This window comes from Corylus avellana, chromosome ca4 (genome assembly GCF_901000735.1).
Source record: "Corylus avellana chromosome ca4, CavTom2PMs-1.0".
NCBI classification, from domain to species: domain Eukaryota; kingdom Viridiplantae; phylum Streptophyta; class Magnoliopsida; order Fagales; family Betulaceae; genus Corylus; species Corylus avellana.
Window position 1 is genome coordinate 13015549 of NC_081544.1, and position 25247 is coordinate 13040795.

The following is a 25247-nucleotide window of genomic DNA, read 5'->3' on the forward strand; positions in this document are numbered from 1 at the left end:
AAAAAAAAAAAAATTATATGCATGTTCATGTTTGTCTTAAAATTTTGGTTGATATTAAAAATTGTGATTTGATTTCATCAGTGAGCTTAAAATTTTGAACACATGATCTAATAATTGAGTTTTTCCGTTTGGTTACTTGCTTAGGACAGTTGAGAATTCACATATTTGATCTGATCTTACACAAGCACAGTAGCACAAAATTTGTGGGGTATGACATGAAAGTTTAATGTGTGTGTTTCTATGTCTTAAGTGAAACTGGATGATTTATTAGATGGATACCTTGGCATATATATATGTGAAAAAAATGATCCTGTACTTGCACCATATACTACTCTGTTGACCTTGTGCACTTGCAGGTAAAACGTACAATTATTTACCTATTAATTTAGGTAGATTTTTGCACAACAGCATGGGTGTATACTCTAACTCTTTTCTTTCCTAAGGATTTAGCATGGTATATACTAAGTTGTTATTTAGAAAAATATATGTTCTATGGAAATCGACAAATACACGAGGCCTAGGGCATGGGTGTATACTCCCGGTTCCCCATGTTGATTAACCCAAGAATCGTGGTGTGGATTCTTTTGTTACTTATGTTAAACCCAGGACTCGGTCATCCAAATTGATCTAACTAACTAGTCCATACGACATGCATATGTTGATCAGGCACACACATATGAGGAATTCATGCAAGCGGGTATTAATCAAGTTAAATAGCACAACAAGATCATCACAAAGGCGCCAATATTGAAATATTAATTAAACATAACTAGGGCTTCAATCTAGCCCTACTAAATAAATTAGCTACACATAGAGTTGATGTTAAACATCTTCATAAAATAAAATAAAGGAAAAAAATAAACCCGAGACTTGAACTTGAAGAGTTCCTATTCTTCTCCTTACAAAGCATGTCTATTCTAGAGGCTTAAGGGTCTATTTATAGGCTTTAGAAGTCCTTGATAAAGTAGTAAACCCAAGGGATTTCGTAGGGTTTCAAGACCTATTACAATTGGCAGTTGGAAAACCCTAATATGGAAAGAATGACACTTTAGCTACCACTTGATGTGTCTTCTACGCATGGGTGCGATCGATCGCAACCCGTGTGCGCTCGATCGTAGGTCTGCGATCAATCCCTTTTGTTATGCGCTCGATCGCTCCTGGCCCGCTTCGTGCTGTGTCCTATCTGGTACTGCGCTCGATCGCAGGTACCCTGTGATCGATCGCAGTGTTAGGGAGCTCCAATTTTTCCCATCTTCTCTCTTCGAGCCCAAATCATCTCAATTTACTTCAGATAAATAAAGACTTAGATGAAAGTATTGATGTCCTTCATCAGTGAGGCTTCATCCTCAACCTTAGTTGGGAATGAGCTCCACATCAAAATAAAACCTAAAATAAAGAAAAACTAAACTAAAAGAAAAGTTGTGGATTACATTTTGTCTCCAAAATTATATCCCAAAACTAGTCTGCGGAATTGTGTATTTTTTCTTGAATGTAAAGAGGTATATTTGTAGGCTTAGAAAAGTCCTAAAAGCCCTATTAAACCTAGATAATTCGGAGGTCTGTCTTCCAGTCAAAATAGAAGTCTGAAATCGGAATAGGATTCGTCTAGATTTGTGTCCTTTTATTGTAGGGTGATTTTGGCATAGTAACCATATGAATTAGGAAAATCTTATTTCACAACGAATTGTAGTATTTTGAGCTTTCTTTCCAATGCCACTTGAATCACTTCAATCCGATATTTGAACAGAGTGGTATGGTCAAAATACTAAGACATGTGCAAAATCTGAATTTGAATCCAATCCGAAATTTTATCCAATCTGAACCAATCTGATCTTTAATCAGATTTTAACCTTTTCTTGGATTTGGTTAAACTTAACTACATCATCTAGGTCTTCTCAAAGTATGCTTTCTTCCAAACTTTTCATTTTTCCCTTTAAAGCTGTAGTTTTTCTTTAATAACCTATAAAACACTAAAAACACAAAACTAACACAAAATATTAAATAACGACACAGCTAAATGATTAACTAATATAAATAAAGGGTCCAAGTATGCAATATTTGGCACTTATCAAACACCCCCAAACTTACATTTTGCTAGTCCCTTAGCAAAACAAAACGAAAAATACAATGAAAGCAAGAAACATAAATCCTCTTTCGTGGGAGAGATGATTGTATTTAGCATATGCACCAAGCATTTTAAACCCCTAGGCATCCCTAGTGGACGACTGAAGTCTTGTGACGGCTTAAAAGGAATGATACCCACAAACATTGTAGCGCTATGTTGTTAACAAGAAAGAAATTTCACACAAACCATGATTCTTATTCATAAGCAAGCTTAAAAAGACAAACACCATCATCACAGTCAAAAAGAAATCCTGAATCAAATCACTCATAAAAGGACAATTGAGACCTCATATGTTCTGAAAAAGTGTAAAGTGTAATTAGCATACAATCATGAAGCTTTCAGCTTAAACTCAAGACAAGTTCCATAAAATTTGTAAGAATCCCTAACAAATGAAACAACCAAGGCAAGATATTCATTTTTAAAAAAAAAAAAATTTTACAGGCTCTACAATGTTTAACTCCCTTAAGCTTTCTAATTGACCCATGTAACAAGGGTTAGACCAATGACTCCCAAGCCAGGTGGCTTTAGGGCACTAGATGTAGAACACCCCTAAGGGTTTATTACCTTAAGTCAAAAAGGCTACGAAGTCATATTAGCCATATCATAAATCAACTTCACACCTTTTGACACGAACAATCAATGCTTAATGAGGCAAGAGGTCCGGTTACACAGCGGAGAACTCAACATGATCTTTCTTTTCTTTTTCCTTCTCTTTTATATATATATATATATATATATATATATATATCTTGCAAGCCAATGGTTATTCATCAATAAGTCATCCAACAAATCTCAATGAGAACAAGCCTAAGCTCAAACATCATACCTCACAAAAAAAAAAAAAGCTAATGTGCTCATAAAAATTTATCTCAAAACAAGTGAAATCTCTTTTACCCAAAAATAAGTCAAGGGACTCAGACTCCTAATGACATAATAATGTGTTCAACCCTTTAAGCAATCCAATTAAATGCAAACCATAGTCACAGTTTAACTCAATCTTGACAAAAACATAGCACAATTTTTTTTTTTCAAAATTTTTAACACAAAAAGACGAATAAAAATAAACAAATAAGAACAAAAATAAACAGACAAAGTGTTTTTCCATACCCCTAAACTTGAATTACACGTTGCCCTCAATGTGTAAGGCCATGGCGTCCCCCAAACTTAAACACCAAAACAAAACATCAAAAGATTAATTGCTGTTAGCAACAAAAACAAATAAAAAAGAAATGCAATATAATGAAAAAGGAAAAAATGAATTTGTGGAGTGAAGTGCAAAAAATAAACTGGAGAAGAAAACTTTATAGTGCTTCCCCCTATCATGCGGATGTCCAACTAATCCCTTCCACCCCTTCTTCTTCAACACTTCATACCCTTCTGGAAGGTTGTTTCGCCATCTTATGTAAAATTGCTTGCTTTGAAGGATCTTCTTAGGAAAGTGGTTCCTAGATTTGCATGCTTGTGTGCACAAATCCTTGAGTATGTTGACATAAGATGGCTCTTTGAGACCTTCAAGCGATGAAGCGTTGGGCTCTTGATGTGTCTCAAATGGGACAATGATGCAGGTAGGAGCTTCAGTACTCACTTCCATGTCACTGGACAGATTAGGATCCGTTGGGGGCTCACTATTCTCATGGTGCTCAACTTGCTCCTCTTTCTCTTCCTCCTCTTTGTTATCCACAATTTCCTCACTCTCAAGTGTGATGGTGACTTGGGCATGCTCATGATAAGAATTTTCAGAATCATCCTCATCAATCATGTAATGCCTTTCAGCCATCAGCTAACTTTGAAGCTCTTCTTTCTCTATTTTGTTGAAGTCAGCAACTAGATGACCAATCTGTCCTTCTATCATGGTCATGGCCTGCTTAAGTTCTTGTATGTCTCTGCCATTAGCCATGTTGGAATTCCTCAACTCCTGAACAGCTTGATGGTGAAACCTTTTAGCTCTTGTATATCTTGGGAGTTGGATTTAGCTTGGGAGTTGGACTGGTCGACTTTTTCTATTAATGTTTTCATCATGTCTTCCAGTGATGATTGTGGTGCAGGCTGTGGCACTTGAGTGGTGGATTGATAAACAGGAGGTTGAGCTTGATGATTGAACTGTGGATATTCTGAATGGTGCAATTCATCAAATTTGTAAGCATTATCTCCTGTAGCCTGAGCTGATCCTAAGAAATCAGATTGGTTGCTCCAGTCCGGGTTATCAAAATTGAAATTTGAATCAAACCCCGGACTGGAGAAACTGGTGTTCATTTGTTCATATGAAAAGTTAGATCTAGCTACTCTGATTTGGTCTAATTTGTCCCATAAGTCATTGATCTCAGCTCGCAGATCTGGACAATTGTTTTCCTCATGATAAGGATTGAAACAATATGAACATGGCTCATGTGGGTAAAAATTTTGATGGTAGTTGGTAGGAGCTGGTGTCCTATAATTAGGAGAGGCATTAAAATCATTAAAATGAAAATTCATGCTTCCCCCTCACTTTTTAGCATGCAAATATCCCACATAAAACATTAACCATTTTTTTAAAAATAAAATAAACTAAAAAACCAACTAACACAATAAAAAAATAAAAAAATAAAAAACTAAAACTAAAACTAAAATTTAAAAACTCACAAAAAGAACCAAAAATAAATTTTTGGCAAAGATCTACAGAACTGCTGCCTTTGCTGTGAGTGCACTCGATCGCGCTGATGTGCGCTCGATCGCATTTCAGTGAAGATGTGGCAATTAACGAACGCAGGTGTGCTTGAGCTTGCTGTCTTGGCCCCGAGTGCGCTCGATCTTAGCTGGGCTGTGCGGAAGGTGCTGTGGCAGAGCTGTAAAACAAGCCAAAAACAAAAAAACAAACAAAAGAAAAATCCTTTTTTTTTTTTTTTTTTAATAGAAACACGAATAAAACAAAACAAATTGCAGAAAAATAAAATTCTAATTATAACCAGTAGAAGAATAAAACTAATGTAGAAATAAATTGGTTTCAAAAATTGAACAATTCCCCGGCAACGGCGCCAAAAACTCGTTATGCAAATTTATTTAACTAGCAAGTGCACGAATCGATTGTAGTTTAATGGATTGCAAGTGCGAGGTCGATCCCACAAAGAATTGTATTCTTGAAAGAGCAATTTAAATCTAAACTTATTAAATCCTAACCTAGTTCCAAAATGGTTTTGAATTTTGATTTTTTGAAATTAAAAGACAAACATAAACTAAAAGATAAAATACTAAGGTTTGAGAATTCACACTCATCGAATCATAACAATATACTTCCAAGTTTATCAATATTAATATGAAGTTCTGACAATTAAAATCTTAGATATGTTTTACTATGCTTCAAACAATTAATTAAAACCATCCCACGTATCCATTCATTGCACAAATCACAAGAGGAATCCAATAGCAATTAAATCATCAGATGTATCCGTAAATCACAAAAGATATCCAATCTTAATTGAAACACCTTGAAACACCAAATATATCCGTAGAACAAACCACGAGGGATATCCAATTATTTAGGCAAATAAAATCAAGCAATCAATTATGTGAAATTATCTTAAATCATCAAGTGTATCCTTAAATCACAAAAGATATCCAAGAATCACTCCACACATTGAAAAGAAGTAAAACAATTGAAATATTAAACCCAATAAAATCAGATAAACAAAGACTTACATGAAAGTATTGATGTTCTTCATCGGTGAGGCTTCATCCCCAACCTTAGTTGGGAATTAGCTCCACAGAAAAATAAAACCTAAACTAAAGAAAAACTAAACTAAAAGAAAAGCTGTGGATTACATTCTGTCTCCAAAATTATATCCCAAAACTAGTCTCCGGAATTGTGTATTTTTTCTTAAATGTAAAGAGGTCTATTTATAGGCTTAGAGTCCTAAAAGCCCTATTAAACCTAGATAATTCGAAGGTCTGTCTTCCAGTCAAAATAGAAGTCTGAAATCGGAATATGATTCGTCTAGATTTGTGTCCTTTTATTGAAGGGCGATATTGGCATAGTAACCATCCGAATTAGAAAAATCCTGTTTCACAACGAATTGTAGTATTTTGAGTTGTCTTTCCAATACCGCTTGAATCACTTCACTTCAATCCAATATTTGAGAGGAAAGTTATGATTAAAATACTGAGACATGTGCAAAATCTGAATTTGAATCCAATCCAAAATTTTATCAAATCTAAACTTTAATCCAATCTGATTTTTAATCCGATTTAACCTTTTATTGGATTTGGTTAAACTTATTCACATCATCTAGGTCTTCTTAAAGTATGCTTTCTTCCAAACTTTAAATTTTTTCCTTTAAAGCTGTAGTTTTTCTTTAATGACCTACAAAACACTAAAAACACAAAACTAACACAAAATATTAAATAACGACACAGCTAAAGGATTAACTAATATAAATAAAGGGGTCCAAGTATGCAATATTTGGCACTTATCAGAAGCATCAAAAGACCAAGAGGTATACTTGAGAATGTCTTGGTAAAGGTAGGTGAATTTATTTTACCTACTAATTTCAATGTATTAGATATGGAAGAATCCCCTATGCCATTGCCCTTGCCTATCATCTTAGGAAGACCCTTTATGAGAACTGCTGATACAAAAATTTGTGTGAAAAAGGGTACTGCAAATATAAAGATAAATGGTGAGAAGATAGAATTTAAAATATTTGATGCATTGAAATTACCCCAAGATAATCTGGAACGCTTTAATGTCTATATGATTAAAGATGTTGTTGAGAAAGTTTTTCAGGTCCAACACATAGATCCATTGGAGGCCACCCTCACTCACAATTTCACAAGGTAGGACATTAAGCTAGATTTTGAAGATGTTATTGATGACATCATTGAAGCTGTGCACCTCCTTGTGGCTGCTCCACCACATTCAAGTAAGTACATCCCTCCCTTTGAAACTCATGTGCCTACTAATACTACTCTGGTCCCTTCTATTGTCCAAGCACCAAATTTGGAATTGAAGTAGTTGCTAGAACATCTGACATATGCCTACTTGGGAGAAAACTAGACACTACCTGTGATAGTTGCTGGAAATCTAAGTTTTGGGGAGAAAGAGAAGGTGTTGAGAGTTCTTAGAGAGCATAAAACTGCTTTCGGATGGACTATTGCTGACATCAAGGGAATAAGTCCAGCCAAGTGCATAAATCAAATCTTCCTTGAAGATGAAGCAAAGCCAACCAAGGATGCACAAAGAATACTTAACCGACACATGAAAGAGGTAGTCAAGGCGGAGGTATTGAACCTATTGGATGTTGGCATTATCTACCCCATCTTAGATAGTAAGTGGGTAAGTCCAGTTCAAGTAGTTCCAAAGAAGAGTGGGATTACAGTGGTGAAGAATGAAGATGATAAGCTGATACCTACAAGAATGACCACTATTTGGAGGGTATGCATAAACTACAGAAGCTTGAACAAGGTGACCAGAAAAGATCATTTCCTTTTACCCTTCATTGATCAGATGCTAGAGAGGTTAGCTAGTCATAGATACTATTGCTTCTTGGATGGATACAATGGCTACAACCAGATTGCAATAGCACTAAAAGACCAATAAAAGACCACCTTCACATGTCCTTTTGGCACATTTGCTTACAGAAGGATGTCATTTGGATTACGCAATGCACCAGCCACCTTTCAAAGATGCATGATGAGCATTTTCTCAGACATGGCGGAGAAATTCATTGAGGTATTTATGGATGATTTTAGTTTTTTTCGTTCTAATTTTGATGAATGCCTCAATCCTCTAAAGAGTGTCCTCGAGAGATGTGAAGAATGCAATTTAGTGCTCAATTGGGAAAAATGCCACTTCATGGTTCAACAAGGCATTGTGTTGGGTTATTCCATTTCCAGCAAGGGCATTGAGGTGGATAAGGCCAAGATTGATATCATCTCCAAACTCCCTCCTCCTATGACAGCGAAGGGTGTAAGAAGTTTTCTTGGACATGCCGGGTTCTATAGAAGATTCATCAAGGATTTCTCCAAGATCTCTAGACCCCTCTGTGCACCGCTAGCCAAGGATGATAAGTTTGAATGGTCTAAAGAATGCATGAATGCTTTCAACACATTGAAAAAGTTGCTCACATTTGCACCAATAATGATGGCACCTGATTGGAACCCTCCATTTGAGCTCTTGTGTGATGCCAATGACTTTGCTTTGGGAGTTGTCTTAGGCCAAAGAATCAATAAGGTACCTCATGCTATTTATTATGCTCCTAGAACATTGAATGATACCCAGCTAAATTATTCTACTACTGAGAAAAAATTATTAGCTGTCATATTTGCTTTGGAGAAGTTTTGATCATACCTGATTGGTTCTAAGGTTATTGTATTCACTAACCATGCTGCTTTGAGATATTTGTTTGCTAAGAAAGATGCAAAGCCTAGATTAATCAGATAGGTACTATTACTGCAAGAGTTTGACCTTGAGATTAAAGATAAGAAAGGCAGTGAGAATGTGGTGGCAGATCACCTATCCAGGCTACTTCATGAAGAAGAAGGAGATGAGCTTCCTTTGAATGAAAACTTCCCAGATGATCAATTATTTACAGTAGATGCCAAACTTCCATGGTATACGGATATTGTTAATTATATAACTGCCAAACTTACAGTAGATGCCAAACTTCCTTTGAATGAAAACTTCCCAGATGAGCAATTATTATGAAGGTGTGTCCCAGAGGAGGAGCACATGAGCATATTGTAGCATTGCCATCAGTTTGCTTGTGGAGGACACTTTGGGGCCAAGAGAACAGCTTTTAAGGTATTACAATCTGGGTTTTGTTGGCCTAATGTGTTTAAAGATGCCTTTTTGTTTTCCAGCTCTTATGACAGATGCCAAATGACAGGTAACATCTCCTCTAGAAATCAAATGCCATTTCCTAACTCATATGGCTATTTATATATTCTTGTGGTTGTGGATTATGTGTCTAATTGGGTCGAGGCTGTCCCCTCCAAGACTAATGATCACAAAGTAGTTGAGAAGTCTTTGCAAGAAAACATCTTTGTTAGGTTTGGGACTCCAAGGACAATAATCAGTGATGGAGGTAGCCATTTCAACAATTAGGCCTTAGCTTTTTTGATAAAGAAGTATGGGATCACACATTAGGTTGGCACTCCGTATCATCCTCAAACCAATAGTCAAGTGGAGATAAGCAACAAAGAGATCAAAAGTATCCTAGCAAGGACAGTAATACCAGCAGGAAGGATTGGTCTCTGCGCTTCAATGATGCACTATGGGCTTATAGGACTACATACAAGACCCTTATTGGTATGTCCCCATATCGGTTAGTCTTTGGGAAAGCATGTCATCTACCAGTGGAGTTGGAGCACAAAGTGTATTGGGCCATCAAGAAGTTCAACTTTGGCATGAAATAAGCGGGTGACAAGAGGAAGCTGCAACTAAATGAACTTGAGGAATTGAGGCGTGATGCATATGAGACGCCAAGCTCTACAAGGAAAGAACCAAGTGGTATCATGATAAGCAACTGGTTAGGAAGGAGTTTCATGTGGGATAGAAGGTGTTGATCTATAATTCGAGCTTAAGACTCTTCCCTAGTAAGCTTAAGTCTAGATGGTTTGGTCCTTGTGTTGTCACCAAAGTGTTCCCTCATGGAGCTTTGGAGGTTCATAGTCCAGAAAAAAAAATTAGACATTCAAGGTGAATGGACACAGAGTAAAGCCATATCTTGAATTGAAATTGGTACCAAATGATGAAGATTTGGCACTCTAGTTTGTCCAATATGCAGCACCACCAAGAGTACTTGAGCCACATTCGGTGGAATTCAAGTGCATCTCCCCAAAACAGAAGCACTGAAGCTACTATTAAAAGCGTTTGAGCAGTTCAGGAGCTCAATCGTATCTGTTTAGATCAGTGGTACTGAGGCCACTGAGTGCGGTAAAAGTCTCTATCCTTTTTAACTTATGTTTTCTTTTACATTGTGTCAATTTTTATTTTTAGTTTTTCGTTATTTTTGGTAGTAATTTTAGTAATTTTTTTATTTATATTTTGTTGTCTATTTTTCTTTACTTACATACAATGTTGTTCAATTTTGCAAAAAAAATAAAATAAAATAAAATAAACTAGAAAAATAAAAATTGGCATTCTGTTTCTGCGACTGATCGCACCTTGTGTGCGCTCGAGTGCATCACCACCATACACGCACACCTCTGCGCGAGTGCGATCAAGCGCACTCGGGTAGAGGGTCACATGACCTATTTTTAGGTCACTTTCCCCCTTTGAGCGAGGACCAAACCATTCTTCAAGCAATAGTTACAAAAATTCGTGAAGGTAAGCTAGTTGAAATGATTTGTGATTTCGTTTTGTTAGGGTGTATTCATGACTTGTGATAAACAACACATAGTGAGGAAACATTTTTTTTTTTTTTTTGAGCAGTGAGGAACTTGTTAGTTGTCAAATCAAAGAGGAAATGACATAATGATGACAATGTTTGTGGGTATCATTCCTATTAAACCCTCACGTGACTTCACTCATCCTCTAGGGATGCCTAGGGCTTTAAAAGGCATGTTGCATATACTAAAGGCAATTGTATATCCCACGAAAGAAGGATTTATCTTGTTGTTTTTCAGTTTTTTTTTTTATGTGTTGTATTGCTAAGGGACTAGCAATATGTAAGTTTTGGGGTGTGATAAGTGTCAAATATTGCACATTCAAGCCCCTTAACTCGCATATGTTAATTCCTCACCATTGTTATTTGTTTGATTTTGTGTTTTTTTATTTATTTAAGTTTTCAGCATTTTAATTACAAAATGCAATTAATTCCATAAATTCTAGAGCTTAATACACTTCGGGGAGCATTGTCAACAAATTTGGATCGTGCGATGATTCACATGTGATGAGTCCTACTAAAAATGCCATATCTAGAGTTCTAGACCTCATATTAGAGCAAGCTTTACAGAATGAGAAAGCTAACTCAAAAATCTGTAAAGTCATGTTTCACAGCAGTGTGCTAATTTCGATGTTTACTAGGTCAAATGAGCCTTCATTCGCAGGCCGTTCGCAAGTCGTCCGAATTGATTAAGTCCCCGTCCGAACGGTGAAGGCTCCCGTCCGGACGGAAGTGCGTTTGAGCGTACTCGGGCTCCCAAGTTGAGGAAAGTGCCCAAATACACCCTAGAGAAGGTTTTCAGTCTCCCACTTGGACTGGGAGACTGACCTACAATTTTCCTCGGATTCTAGGGCTTGTTTTGATCCCTATAAATAGGCTTCTAAACATTGAAGAGTGATACACTGCTACCTAGAGCCAAAATTTAGCAAATATTTATTGGAGGCATAGCAGAGTCATGAGTGGCTAAAACCCTTCGTAGGGTATTGATGTAACCCTATCCGAGCACAATGGTTTGATTGTATCTTAATTTATAGATTTTCAATTTATGCATGTTGGTCGTATAATTATCAGAATTGCTATAATTTGATTTTGTGCTTAATGCTTTAATGCAATTGTTCTCAAATTCAAAATCAATATTGGTGAAATCTTTATCTTGTCTTAGAAAGCTTTTTACCTTTATTGAACTCAAATCATTCTTATTTTCAGTAATTATGGGGATGATGATTATACAACAGTTTTAGTTGACATATGATCAAGAGGGTTAGATAGGCCATACCTAGGGAAGACGGATCGTACTACACCCTAGTTTAATATAATTTAGGTAGATGGTCTATGCCAACAGAAGATGGGTTATAAAATTTCTTTGATTGTATGTATCCTATTAAAAAATTAAATAATTCATACCTAGGGAAGACGGGTCGTATCGCATCTTAGTGGTTAGGTGGATGGTCTGTGCCAATCAAAAATGGATTATACTTATTCTTTAGGGAAAAATCCACTTTACCCCCTGAAGTTTCAAGAGTTTTTCAATTTGAATCCCAAAGTTTAAAAATTGGCAATATACCCCCCTAATGTTTCAAAAAATTTCAATTTCAACCTTCCGTTACTAATTTCCGTCAAATTGGACGGAAATCTATGAAATTACGTAATTACCCTCAAGCTTTTTTTTAAAAAAAAAAAAAAAAAAAATTCCTTCCAATTTAATGGAAATTAGTAATGGAATGTTTAAATTGAAAATTTTTAAAACATTAAGGGGTACATTGCCAATTTTTAAACTTTGGGGTTCAAATTAAAAAACACATGAAACTTTAGGGGGGTAAAGTGGATTTTCCCTACTCTTTAATAAGGTATTTTCTTATTTATTTATAACATGCATAGAATGAATTTCTTTGATTAAATATGATTGACCATTGATGTGCAGATAGCGGTGAAGTCAATACCCTACTCTCTCTCTCTTATATTTCAATTCTTTTTTACTTTTATGTACTTTTGTTACAAAACAAATCTATAAACTCTTTTCTTAAGTTACTTTTAATCTTGAAGAACTTGATAACAATTCTTTGCTGTCCTTGAGGTTCAACACCCTCAATATAGCCCTATCCTACAGGAATTTGTACTATTGGGAGTTGTATTTTATTATTGATATATTTTTGCTTTAAAAAGACCACATTAGTCCCTAACGAAGGGCTGGCAAAACAGGTAAACAGGTAGACACGATTACGGCCTGTAATGACCCGTGACACGATAACCTATACACGAACACGACCCATTTAGCTAAACCGGTTGGCGGGTCTGACATGATTATAACACGGAAAATAGTCGGGTAACCCGACGCAACCAGTTTAAAATAACCGGGCCATATCTGGTAGACACGATCCAACACAACCCGTTTTCTTAGCAGGTAACACGAGTCAACACGGACCGACACAACACAACCCGATAAAAAAACCGTGCATGAAAAATAGAAAAAAAATAATGTAATTTACCAGTGCCATTTTTAATTGTAAACAAATTGCCATTAAATAAATGTCAGACCCTCTGAAGGCACCTCGGTGTGCTCGGCTATCCGGGTGATCAGGGCCCCATATAGCATGGACGTGACCTGGTCTGTCAACAGCACTCTCATCATCATCGTGAGGGCAAAGGAACCGAAGTTGAAGGGGGTCCTTGTCAGGATGGCATAGAGGCAACGGGCCCTCTTCGAAGTAACAGAGGCGAGGCTCTACATGGGGAGGACCCGGCTGATCATGATGTGGGAAATGATACCATCATGAGGTCGGGAGTCACCTCGATTGGCATGAAGGTTGCCATAGGACTCATGGAATAGCTCCACGACTGCCGGTCGGTGGTCCTTTACCATCTCCAACCAGCCCTAGGCTTCTCGCAGCTCCTGTACCCTAGGGGCGTGGTTGGCCACGTCGGGCACCTCCATTCCCCTCTCCACGATGATCTTCCAACCCTTGTAAAGGAGTCAGTATCGGTGCTCGGCCATTGATAAGTGCCAAATATTGCATATTTGGACCCCTTTATTTACATTAGTTAATCCTTTAGCTGTGTCGTTATTTAATATTTTGTGTTAGTTTTGTGTTTTTAGTGTTTTGTAGGTCATTGAAGAAAAACTGCAGCTTTAAAGGAAAAAATGCGAAGTTTGGAAGAAAGCATACTTTGAGAAGACCTAGATTGTGTGGTTAAGTCTAACCAAATCCAAGAAAAGGTTAAATCAGATTCAAGTTCAGATTGAATAAGATTTTGGATCGGATTCAAATTCAGATTCTGCACACGTTCTAGTATTTTGACCATAACTCTCTGTTCAAATATCGGATTGAAGTGATTCAAACGGCATTGGAAAGCTAACTTAAAATACGACAATTTGTTGTGAAATAGGATTTTCGTAATTCGTACGGTTTCTATGTCAAAATCGCCCCGCAATTAAGAGACACAAATTTGGACGAATCCTAGTCCGATTTCAGACTTCTATTTTGACTAGGAGACAAACTTCCGAATTATCTAGGTTTACTTGGGCTTCTAGGACTTCCCTAAGCCTATAAATAGACTTCTTTGCATTCAAGAAAATATACACAATACCAGAGAGCAAAATTCTTTTGTTTAGTTTTTCTTTAGGTTTAGGTTTAGATTTTATTTTTATGTGGAGCTAAATTCCCAACTAAGGTTGGGGATGAAGCCTCACCGATGAAGAACAACATCACTTTTATGTAAGTTTTTATTATTCTGATTTTATTGGGTTTTTTTTATTTCAATTGTTTTACTTTTAATCAATTGTATGGATTGATTCTTGGATATCTCTTGTGATTCAAGGATACATGTGATGATTTGAGATAATTTTATATGATTGATTGCTTGGCTTTTAACTCATAAAAATTGGATATCCCTTGTGATTTGTTCTACGGATACATCTGGTGTTTCAATTGAATTTGGATTCCTTTTGTGATTTGGTCAATGAATGGATACATGGGATGGTTTTGATTAATTCTTTGAAGCATAGTAAAACATATATATGATTTAATTTGTGAGAACTTCAGATTAATATTGATGAACATAAAGTATGTTGTTATGATTTGGTGAGTGTGAATTCCTAAACCTTAGTACCTTTATCCTTAGATTTACTTATTTTATTTAGTTTATGTTTATCCTTTAATTTTCAAAACTCAAAAATCAAAACCCTTTTGGAACTAGATTAGGATTTAATTAGTTTAGATATAAATTGCTCTTTCAAAAATACAATTCTTTGTGGGATCGACCTCGCACTTGCAATCCATTAAACTACAATCGATTCGTGCACTTGCGAGTTAAATAAATTTGCACACCAGCCATGTCGACTCTTAAGCTGTCGCGGTCGTACGCGCAGTTGTCGTCATCGTTATCTATGCCGGTGCAGCCCTCTATAACACACAAAAAGTGTGTAAGCGTTCACCATCGTGCTCGGGGCTACCGGTTGGGGATGCGTCGTGGATGACATCCGCCATCTCATAGTCGGAGTTGAGGTCCTCGGCCTCCTAAATCAGGGCCCTAGCCTTGCGAGACCGTGGGTATGCGGAGTATAAGGCTGCTGCACTCGTTTTTGTCTGTGCCATCATCCTGCATTGCATAAGATACCATCGATGCTGCTCCCATGTGTACCCATGCAACATCCTACCCCAACTACGTGTAAAAGTATACCTAGCTGTAGAAATGAAGCTCCCTCATGTATAGGTAAAATGCAAGGGAATAAAGCATGAAGAAGGTTCAATGAGGATATGGTCACAGAATAGGGTCAGAACACAACTAATGGATTAGGTCATTAAGGGCATTTCGGTCATTTTTGGGATTACTTTTATCTAAAATAGATGAGCAAAACACTAAAAACTCCTCTACATCGGATTATGCATCTCAAATGAAAAATACATTTTTGTTGCATTTGTGAACAGTGCACGGCTACATGTAGCGAGCACTATTCATAAATCCATCTTATTAATATACTATTTATCTCTTCCACATCTCTCTTTTCCCAAAATTTCTCCTACTATTTCTCTCTTCACATTTCTTTTTTCCCAAAAGTTGAAAAATAGAATCTTTAGGAAAATACAATCCTTAAAAAAAAAAATTAATGATATAGATAAAAACAAAATAGATAATTGGATGTATGGTCTCTTTTAAAACTCATTAGCTAAACTAGATAAAGTGGGTTTTGATTAGCTATTTTTGCATAAAATATACATAAACCAATGTGAATGCTCTTACCAAGCCAAGGACGTTGAGTAATTCTATTAGTCTCTCTTGTATCACTTTTGTGTCCCTCAAAAAATGAGGTGGCTTTTAAAATCACCATTTGATCAAAATCTAATAATGATCAATCACAAGTCCAATGGTAATTTTAATAGCCACATCATTATTCAAAAGACCTAAGAGTGACACAAGAGGGACTTGTAGCATTACTCAAGGACATTACTGCTAGTAGTAATGATATAAGGAAAACTAGAGTTTTACTTGAGTCCTCCTAAGTATGATGTGACTTTTAAAATCACAATTGAATTTAAGATGATCATTATTAAATTTTGATCTATTGGTGATTTTAAAAGACACATTACATATTGTAGGACTCTAGTCCTCCTTAAATGTGAAGTCCTTTGCATTTGCCATTTGGACCATTTTATAACCATCTAGGTAGGTATCCATCCTTAAAAGAATAGATTTTTCTTACAAATTTGATAAGAGGAATATTTATTTATTTCAGTCTTTAAAAGTGTTGTGTTCTTTAGTTTGTGAGAAAACATTTTTTTAAGTAAGTCCTACTCACGTGTTTTTTTTTTTAATAACATTAATGAAAAAAAAAAATGTCTCTTAAATTGAAAGAATACTTTTACCCCCAATTTATAAAAAATTTATGTCACTCCCTAAATATCTACTAATTAACCATAATTTCAATTCTTAGAGCCTATTTAGGGTTGCGTTAGAAAGCTTAAAAAATAGGGGTAATTTCCATTTTCCTCCATGAACTACAATGCATTTTCACTTTGCTCACATGAACAACCAACTATGACACCTGATCCCCATGAACAACCATTTTGTGCCCAAAACCCCCTTCCGTCAGTCAAAGGCCCATTCCATGAGTCAAAGACATTAACTCAGACAGTCAAAGTGATAATGCGTTGTACCTTATGGGGGCAAAGTGACAATAAATTGTAGTTCATATGGGCAAAATGACGAGTAGACCGTCTGAGTTAACACATTTGACTAACGGAAGGACTCTTTCACTGACGGAATGGAGGTTTTGTTCACAACATGGTAGTTCATGGGGGTCGGGTGTCACAATTGGCAATTCAAGGGGGGAAACTGCCAAGGCGTTGTAGTTGATGGGGGGAAAGGGTAATTACCCCTAAAAAATATTTTAAGTACTTCAAAATTTGTACCAAACAAAAAGCTGACCTATTTGGTAAAAAAAATTCAAAAACACTGTTTTTACTTTTTCACAAAAAAATTGTCAAAACACACTTTTGAGAAAAATGCAGAAATAAAGCTTTTTTCGAAAAATCTCTTTTTCATTTTAAAAGCTTTATTTCCCAACACAATCTCAAACATTAGAGAAATGCTAGGTGTTCTCCTAATCCTATGTGGATATTATTTTCTAAATATCAGGTGAGAGAGAAATAAGGGCCAATTTCCTTTTTACTATTTTAGAAAAGAGAAATGATTAGTGCTATTTTATTTTATTTTATTTTTTTTTTTCATATTTTCTCATCTCATCTTACAAATCAACTATTAGATTTTTGGATTTATGTAGACCTCACATTAGGGCTGGCAATTTAATGCGTGACACGCGAACCCGACACGAACACAACACGTAAAATTCATGTTCGGGTTGGGCTTAAACGGGTTTGGGTTGTAAACGGTTTACCCGTTTATGACACGTTTAGTAAACGTGTCGGGTCGTGTCAACCCGCTGGGTTCGTCGGTTGACACGTTGACCCGTATGCTTTTTTTTTTCCTCATTAAACGTCTACAGACTAAAGTCTAAACCTCAGCTTACAACCCTAAAAAAAAGGCTTCCTACCTCTATTGCATTTGCACCACTTCCTGCCTCAACGCAATCCTGCCTCTCCGATCTCTCTCTCGGTCTCTCGACTTTCTCCGTTGGTGTCTCCCTCTCTCTTGGTTCACAGCACAGCAGCACTACCTCCATCGGACTCTCCTTCTCCGGCCGTCTTTCCGTCGGTCTCTCTGTCTCTCTTGGTTCACAGCGCAGCGGCACTACCTCGAGGTATTTTATTCCTTTGGTTAATTTTCTGATTTTTTGTGGTTGATTACTTGATTTAGTGGGTTCGGGTTTTCTTTTCAAATTCCATAGTAAGTAATTTTCTTTTGTTAACTTCACTATAAAATGATGTTGAAGATTGAGGAGAGGTGGATTCGGGTTTGAAACTCAATTGTTGGTTTGGGTTGAGTTTGTGTTGGTTGAAGATGAAGAAGAGTGGACCATGGTTGATGTGAGTTTGTTGCAAAGAGACGCACAACAAGTGTTCCTCAAAATGTTTGTGTCACACGATTAGTAGATCTGTTTGGTTTTGAATTGGCATTCTTTCTGTCAAGTAGATATCTGTGAATTACTCAATTTACTCAATCTTAAACTAAATTAACTAATGATGAAATTAATCTTTAATTTAATATTAAGGGAAAATTATGCATGATGTGTGTAGGTGATGAGTAACGAAAATTTTATGGAAGACATTATTGAAGAAGAATTTGAAGATGATGTGGTTGAATTAAATCCAACAGAAGAGCCTTCTGGAAGTCAGTCCAAAAGTAAGAAGGTGACCAAAACACTAATTGCATATTTAATTCATTCATCAACTTGTATTATTTTTTTACTACACTATAATAACACTAATTACTGATTTATGTTTTGATATAGTACACATAGAGATGAAGCTGGATGAACCAAAAGAAGTTACTCTAACAACGGAAATCAGTACACCTGGAGCTATTTCTATTAATATTCCTTAATAGGAGCATGCAATTCATTTGGTTTTAACTTTGGTTTTAATTTTGGTTTTGGTTTTAACATTACTCTATGTGTCCTTGTCACTTTGTAAGCTTTGCCCTTGATGATTTGGTTATTTTGTTTTAGAGGATTTTGTTTAGGAAGTACGTAGAGGAAAGACTGATTAAGAAAAAAAGGAGTAGAGGAAAGACGCCATATTTGTATTTGTTGCATTGTTTGCTAAGATTTTGCTATTTTGGTAAGGCTATAAAAGGTTAAAAACTAAAATGATTTTACATTCGTGTCGGTTTGACCCGACACGACACGTTTATATAAATGTGTTCGTGTCGTGTTACCCATTTATAGACCGTGTCGTGTTCGGGTTTGGGGGTTCGACACGTTTAGCTAAACATGTCGTGTTCTGGTTGGGCTTAAACGTGTCATGTCGTAATCGGGTTGGACACGAACCCGACACGTGAACACATTTTGGAAGCCCTACCTCACATAAGTCAATGGTGAACTCCTCAACGGTGAACTCTACAAATTCAATGGTTAATTTATTGAATTTGTAAGAGAATATATAACAAAATATAAAAAAATTACTAACACCAATCATTTCTCTTTTTTACAAATATTATTCACCTAATACTAAGAAAACATAAAAAAATAAAAATAAAAAGACCTAACATTTCCCTTATAATAATTAAAGTGGACTAAAAAAAAATCTTTCGCCTCGTCAACTCTCTCTCTCTCATAAAATTTTCCACATCCTTATACTTTATACTTCAATTTGAGATTAATAAATCTATTTGATCAGCATGGGAGAACTTTGTCTTACGTACGCACTCCCCAGTGCCTTCCTTTTTTGACTTGACCCTTTCAGCCTATCGGGCCTCCATGTTCAGACATGTGCATATCACCTAATCATTTAAATAGCAGTTTTTTTTGAACCAACTGCCTCTTATTAGAGACAAACAATAAGCTCAAAATCTTCGCAGTTTAAGGTTATTACTTATTATATCTTTTTGTTTTGGACAATAATGTTGATGCCTTTTCGGGCAGTCTGTAAGAGTAATTCCACTTTATTTATAGCTTTTCATATTACACTTATCTGCATTAATTTCTTCTCAGACACAAGTTCCAATCATGGCTTTTTACATCCTCAACATAAAACACTTCTCATTTCCAAAGTTTCTAAGGCTCTTCTATCTAAAATAAAGCTTTATAGAAAATCTCTCATATTGGATTAGCAAAAGAAATACAAAATGGATATTTTATTAGATTAGCCAAAAAAAAAAAAAAAATGCTACATGAAGGAGCACAATTTATGGGAGCCATTTTATTTATTCTTAGTATTTTTCTCTCCACATCTCTTTTTTCCAAAAAGTTAAAAAAAAAAAAAAAAAAGGATCTTTACAAAAACTACAATTCTTATAAAAAATAAAAAAATAAAATAAAATAAAATTTAAATGATATAGATAAAAAAAAAAAAATAGATAATCGTATGTTTGGTGTTTTTTAAAACTCATTAGCTAAACTAGATAAAGCGGATTTTTATTAGCCATTTTGCATAAGAACATACATAAAGCACTATAAAATACAACCATTTCAAAAATATTATAGTTATAAAAATGATTATTTGAAAAATAATAATCGTTGAAAAATTATTGTGCTAAACGAATTACCATTAAACAAATCAAGAGTGAAATACCAATTTTAGAAAAGAAATAAAGATAGAATCAATGAAGAGTAAAAAAATAATATTTAAATAATATAGATAAAAATATAACTAATCGGATGTAGGAGGGCTTTAAAAATTCAGCTAAACTAGATAAAGTGTGTTTTGAGGAGCCATTATGCATAAAAATGTCGCTCTTCCATTGTGAGTGCTCTAATGATCGCCAATTTCTTCCCAGTTACCAGTGTCAAATTCAACTTCCCCAGTTTCAGTTATTGTGAATCTGATTAAGATGTGAGAGAGCTTTCGTTGAAGACCAAGTCATCAAACTCATCGGCAACAAGAAGCAGGTCAAAACGAACCTTATAGGTTGTAAAGGGTGGTTTGTGAAAGGAAATGAAATTAAATAGGTGGACCACTTTGAGGGGGTCTTGTCCTCCACACTTTGCTTTTGGGTTTCAAATTCAGATGCTCTTCTCATTCACAAAGACAATTACATAAGAGTTACAATAACACCACTATACATAACTGGCACAATATAGTAACAGACCCGTTACAATATTGATTTATTATAATTAAAACAGAAACATAATTGGCAGTAGCCCAAAGGACACATTTATTTGATAAACACCTTGACAATCATTAATCATAGCACAATCAAGTAACTAATGAAGGACGCGTGGATCTCATGAAAGGCACGTAACATAGGTCGAGCAACGTATTATAGTCTCATGCACCTGTGGGACAAGGCATTCGGAAACCTCACAAATTTCACTACTCATTTTTCCTTTGTCATTGATTCTCAAAATAATATTAATTATGGAGATGGGCTTGCCCTCTTCCTAGCACCACAAGGTTAAATGATTCCTACTCGCACCGGCGGCAGCGCTATGGGTCTTGCAAGGGATGACCGGCGGCAAAACTTGACGGACAATCCTTTTGTCGCCGTGGAGTTTGACATCTATCAAAGCAAACCATGGGATCCGCCCGGCTGGCCCGGTGTACATTTAGATATTGATATAAACTCCTTGAGATCTTCTACTAATGTGTCATGGGGGTGGGCTAATACTTCTATTACTAAGGGAGAACCAATGATGCTCAGATTAGCTATAATTCTACTGGTTTCATAAACGATGCTACTATAAAGCAATCCCTTTTTTACAATGTTGATTTGAGAGATCATAACCTAACTGAATGGGTAACTTTTTGATTCTTAGCCACAACAAGATCTTCTATTGCAATGCATACCATTCTCTCATGGAATTTTAGTTCAACTTTGGAAGATAATGTAACCAAACCAATTGTGACAGTGACGGGCAGTCTGAGCCTGAATCTAGACCCGTTACAATATTGATTTATTACAATTAAAACAAAAACATAACTGGCAGTAGCCCAAAGGACACATTTATTTGAAAAAAACCATGACAGTCATAGCACAACCAAGTAACTGATTGATAAAGCACAAGATAAAGCTTCAAGTTTGAATGCAAATATCATTGAAGATAACTCATAGTTGAATTTCAGTGATAAGGGATAATGTCTCTTATCCCTTATCTGTCACTTGTGTATGTATATCTTAGTTTAAATATTTTTGTTTTTCGAAGTAATTAGATGGCTAGCTGTAATTGAGAAATTGTAGGAAATCTTGTTGTAAAGAATTATTATACATATCAATGAATACCCATGTAGATGGGTATGAAAGCCATTACATCATATAGGGTTCTTTGAACTTTATTATGGTATCAGAGCTTATAAAGACTAACGTCTGCTCCTAGTTTTTTTTTTTTTTCTCTTCCTCTCATGGCTGATTCTGCTTCTAGCAACAAGTCTATTTTTTCCGTCCCACCTATGAGTCACCAAATTCAGATCCGTCTTGGCAAAGATAGCTATATGTCATGGAAAACTCAAATTAATGCCTATCTGCGAGGTATGGACTCGTATGGTTTTATTTCTGGTGTCAAGATTGCTCCACCTCAAACCATACCCAACACTTCCACTGATGAAGATGCTCCACCCAACATGGCTAATCTTGAGTACCTTACATGGTGTCAACGTGCTCAGATGATTCTCAGCATTCTCATCTCCACACTTTCGGATAATCTCGTTGCACATGCGGTCGGCTGCTCTACTGCAAGGGCTCTTTGGCTTTCCTTGGAGAAGATGTTCTCCTCTCAATCACGGGCCCGTATCATGCAGATGCACTATAAACTAGTGATGTGGTATTTTTGTGACAAAAAAATATCAATTATAAAATTACCACTCGCAATAGGACGAATCCCGTAGGATAGGGCTATATTGAGGATTTCAAACCTCAAGGACTGCAGGGGTTTTATTATCAAAATTCGAAAGATTAAAATTACCTTAATTAAAAGGAGATTTGATTTGTTTGCGTCAATTCAAAGTGCATGAAATAAACGAAAAGAAAGAGAGTAAATATATGAGAGAGGGAGTAGGGTGTTGACTTCACCGCTATTCGCACTAAGATGCGGTACGACCCGTCTTCCTTAAGTATGAATTATTTAATTCTTTAATAAAGTTCATACAATCAATGGAATAGCATAACCTATCTTTGGTTGGCACGGATCGTCTACCTAAATTACACTAAACTATGGTATAGTATGATCCGTCTTTCCTAGGCATGGTCTATCTAACCCTATTGATTGCATCTCAATTAAAAACCATTGCATAACCATCATTCTTACGATCACAGAAAATAAGAAGGATTTGAGTTCAATAACAGTAAAATACTTTCTAAGACAAGATAAGAATTTTACTAGTATTGATTTTAAAATTAAGAACAATTGCATTTAATATGAAGAACAGAAATCAATTGTAGCAATTCTCAGAGTTATACAATCAACATGCATAAATTGAAAAACTAGAAATTAAATATAGTCAAACCACTGTGCTTAGAAAGGGTTACATCAATACCCCACAAATGGTTTAGCCGCTAATGATCTTCTAAGCTCCAAAGACAATTTTCTGATTTCTAGCTCTAGGAAGAGGTGTGTCTATTTACAATGTTTAGAGGCCTATTTATAAGGATTAGGAGAACCCTAAAAACCCTAGAAACCCTAGGAAAACAGGAGGTCAGTATCCCAGTCCAATTGGGAGACTAAAAAACAATTCCAAGCTGTAAAAGGATTCTTGTTGTGCACTATACACCGGTGTTCTCTCGATCCTAAGGATGTGCACTTGAGCTTAGCTGATGTGTGCGTGAGCGCAGGCGAGCGCTCGATCCTGGGTTGTATGCGCTCGAGCGCGGGCGCGCTCGATCTCAGGTGCAACTGCGCTCGATCCTAAGTCCATAATGCCTCCAATTTTTGCCTTTTAAGCCCGATTTTCAATGGTTTGTCAAATAAAACCTGGAACACAAAAACAAAACAAAAATCAAACAAATAACAATGCTAAGGAATTAACATATGTTATTAAGGGGCTTGAATGTGCAATATTCGGCGCTTACCAACTAGCAACGTGTTGTACCAAATACTACCTAAATTAATAGATAATATTTAGTACATTTTACTCGCAAGTGCACAAGATAAAACTATAGTATAGCAGGCAAATACGAGATCATTTCCACGAGGATTGGTAAATTATGTTTAGAAGTAATTTCCTATTTAATTAAAAGACAAAATTCAATTGTCACAATTGAACTTAATATAAAGAAATAAAATAAAAGATAAACTAAAACTAAAAAGGATTAGGTTTTGATATCCACCACTAATCAGACTAATTAAGACAACAATATGCCAATGCTCCAATCATACTGTAGGGGTGCAAAGGCGGTTACGGTTAGCGGTTAGTGGCAATAACCGCTAACCGTAACCGCCCTAGCGGTTAGTAAATTTCACTAACCGCAACCGCTAACCGCTAGGCGGTTAGTGGCCGGTTAGCGGTTAGTGAAATAGATAACCGCCCGCTAACCGCTTTTTTAAAATTGAGCTTTTTTTTGGGCTTTTTGGGCTTTTTTTTACCCTTATTTTTTTTTTCTTGTATTTTTAATATCTTCTTGTGCCCAATTGCTATAAAAAGAGCCCATATTGAAAAATCAAAAATATTTGACCCAAAATTTACATTTACTTGTACTTAAAAAAAAATTTCCTTAAATATTAAATCATAACTCGTTAACTTTTCTTTTTTAGGAAAAAAAAAAAAATCAACACAACATACAAAAAAAAGTTCAGAATTCAGATAACTATCACAACATATAAAAAAAATATATAAAAAAAGTTCAACACAAAGTATATAAAATAAGTTCAAATAAAACATTAAATGATACAAATAGTCAAATAAAACATTAAAACTTCATCAATATTCTCATTTGGTCCTCTAGCAAATCCTGTGGACATCAAAAGAAGAAAAGTTATAATATTAAACATAATAATATTAAGGCACAAGCATGTACACATATCAAAAAGTGCTTAATATAATTGTATTGTAATTAAAATACTATGACAATTCAAAAAATAATAATCTTCGTTACTAACAAACCTCTAGGAATGAGATTTATTAGGTTTAGTTTAAGGTTAGGAAGAGATGAATATATATGGATATTAAAACGACGTAGTTTTGGCTTGTTCAATTTTAAAAAATTGTTCAACAAATGGTTCAAAAAATTGGTCAAAAAATTGTTAAAAAAAATTGTTCCAAAAATGGTTCAATTTCTTTTTTCATAAAATGGTTTAAAAATTGTCAAAATAGTGTTCAAAAAAATGAAAAATATATTAATACTTAAATTGTTGTTATAAGTAATTGTTGAATCTAATGCTAATTGCTTAATTTGACATTTTATGAATCACATTGTCATTGTATATAAATATTATGATTAAATATTTGAATTGTCATTGGATCATATGATTAAGTGTTGATCTTGTAAACTTACAAACAAACAAAAATACTTCAATTGTAGTTATAAGTAACACATTGTTTAATCCAATGTCAATTACTTAATTTGATATTATATGAATCACATTGTCATTGTCATTGTACATGAATAATTGATTAAGTATTGAAATTGTAATTGGATCATATAGTTAAATATTTATCTTATACATTTATATTATTCAATATGCATATAATATAACTATAAGCAATTATATATATATATAT

General features: G+C 35.3%; 1 protein-coding gene across 1 annotated transcript in view; it reads left to right on the forward strand.

Moving 5' to 3' along the window:
• LOC132178079 (uncharacterized) overlaps window positions 1-18480 on the forward strand; it is a 19733-nt gene extending 1253 nt beyond the window's left edge. Inside the window, exons 2-4 of the mRNA XM_059590538.1 lie at window positions 17870-17963; window positions 18174-18279; window positions 18389-18480. Coding sequence (XP_059446521.1) covers window positions 17870-17963; window positions 18174-18279; window positions 18389-18480 — 292 coding nt within the window. The remainder of the gene's footprint in view (window positions 1-17869; window positions 17964-18173; window positions 18280-18388) is intronic.
• Window positions 18481-25247: the final 6767 nt, after the last annotated feature.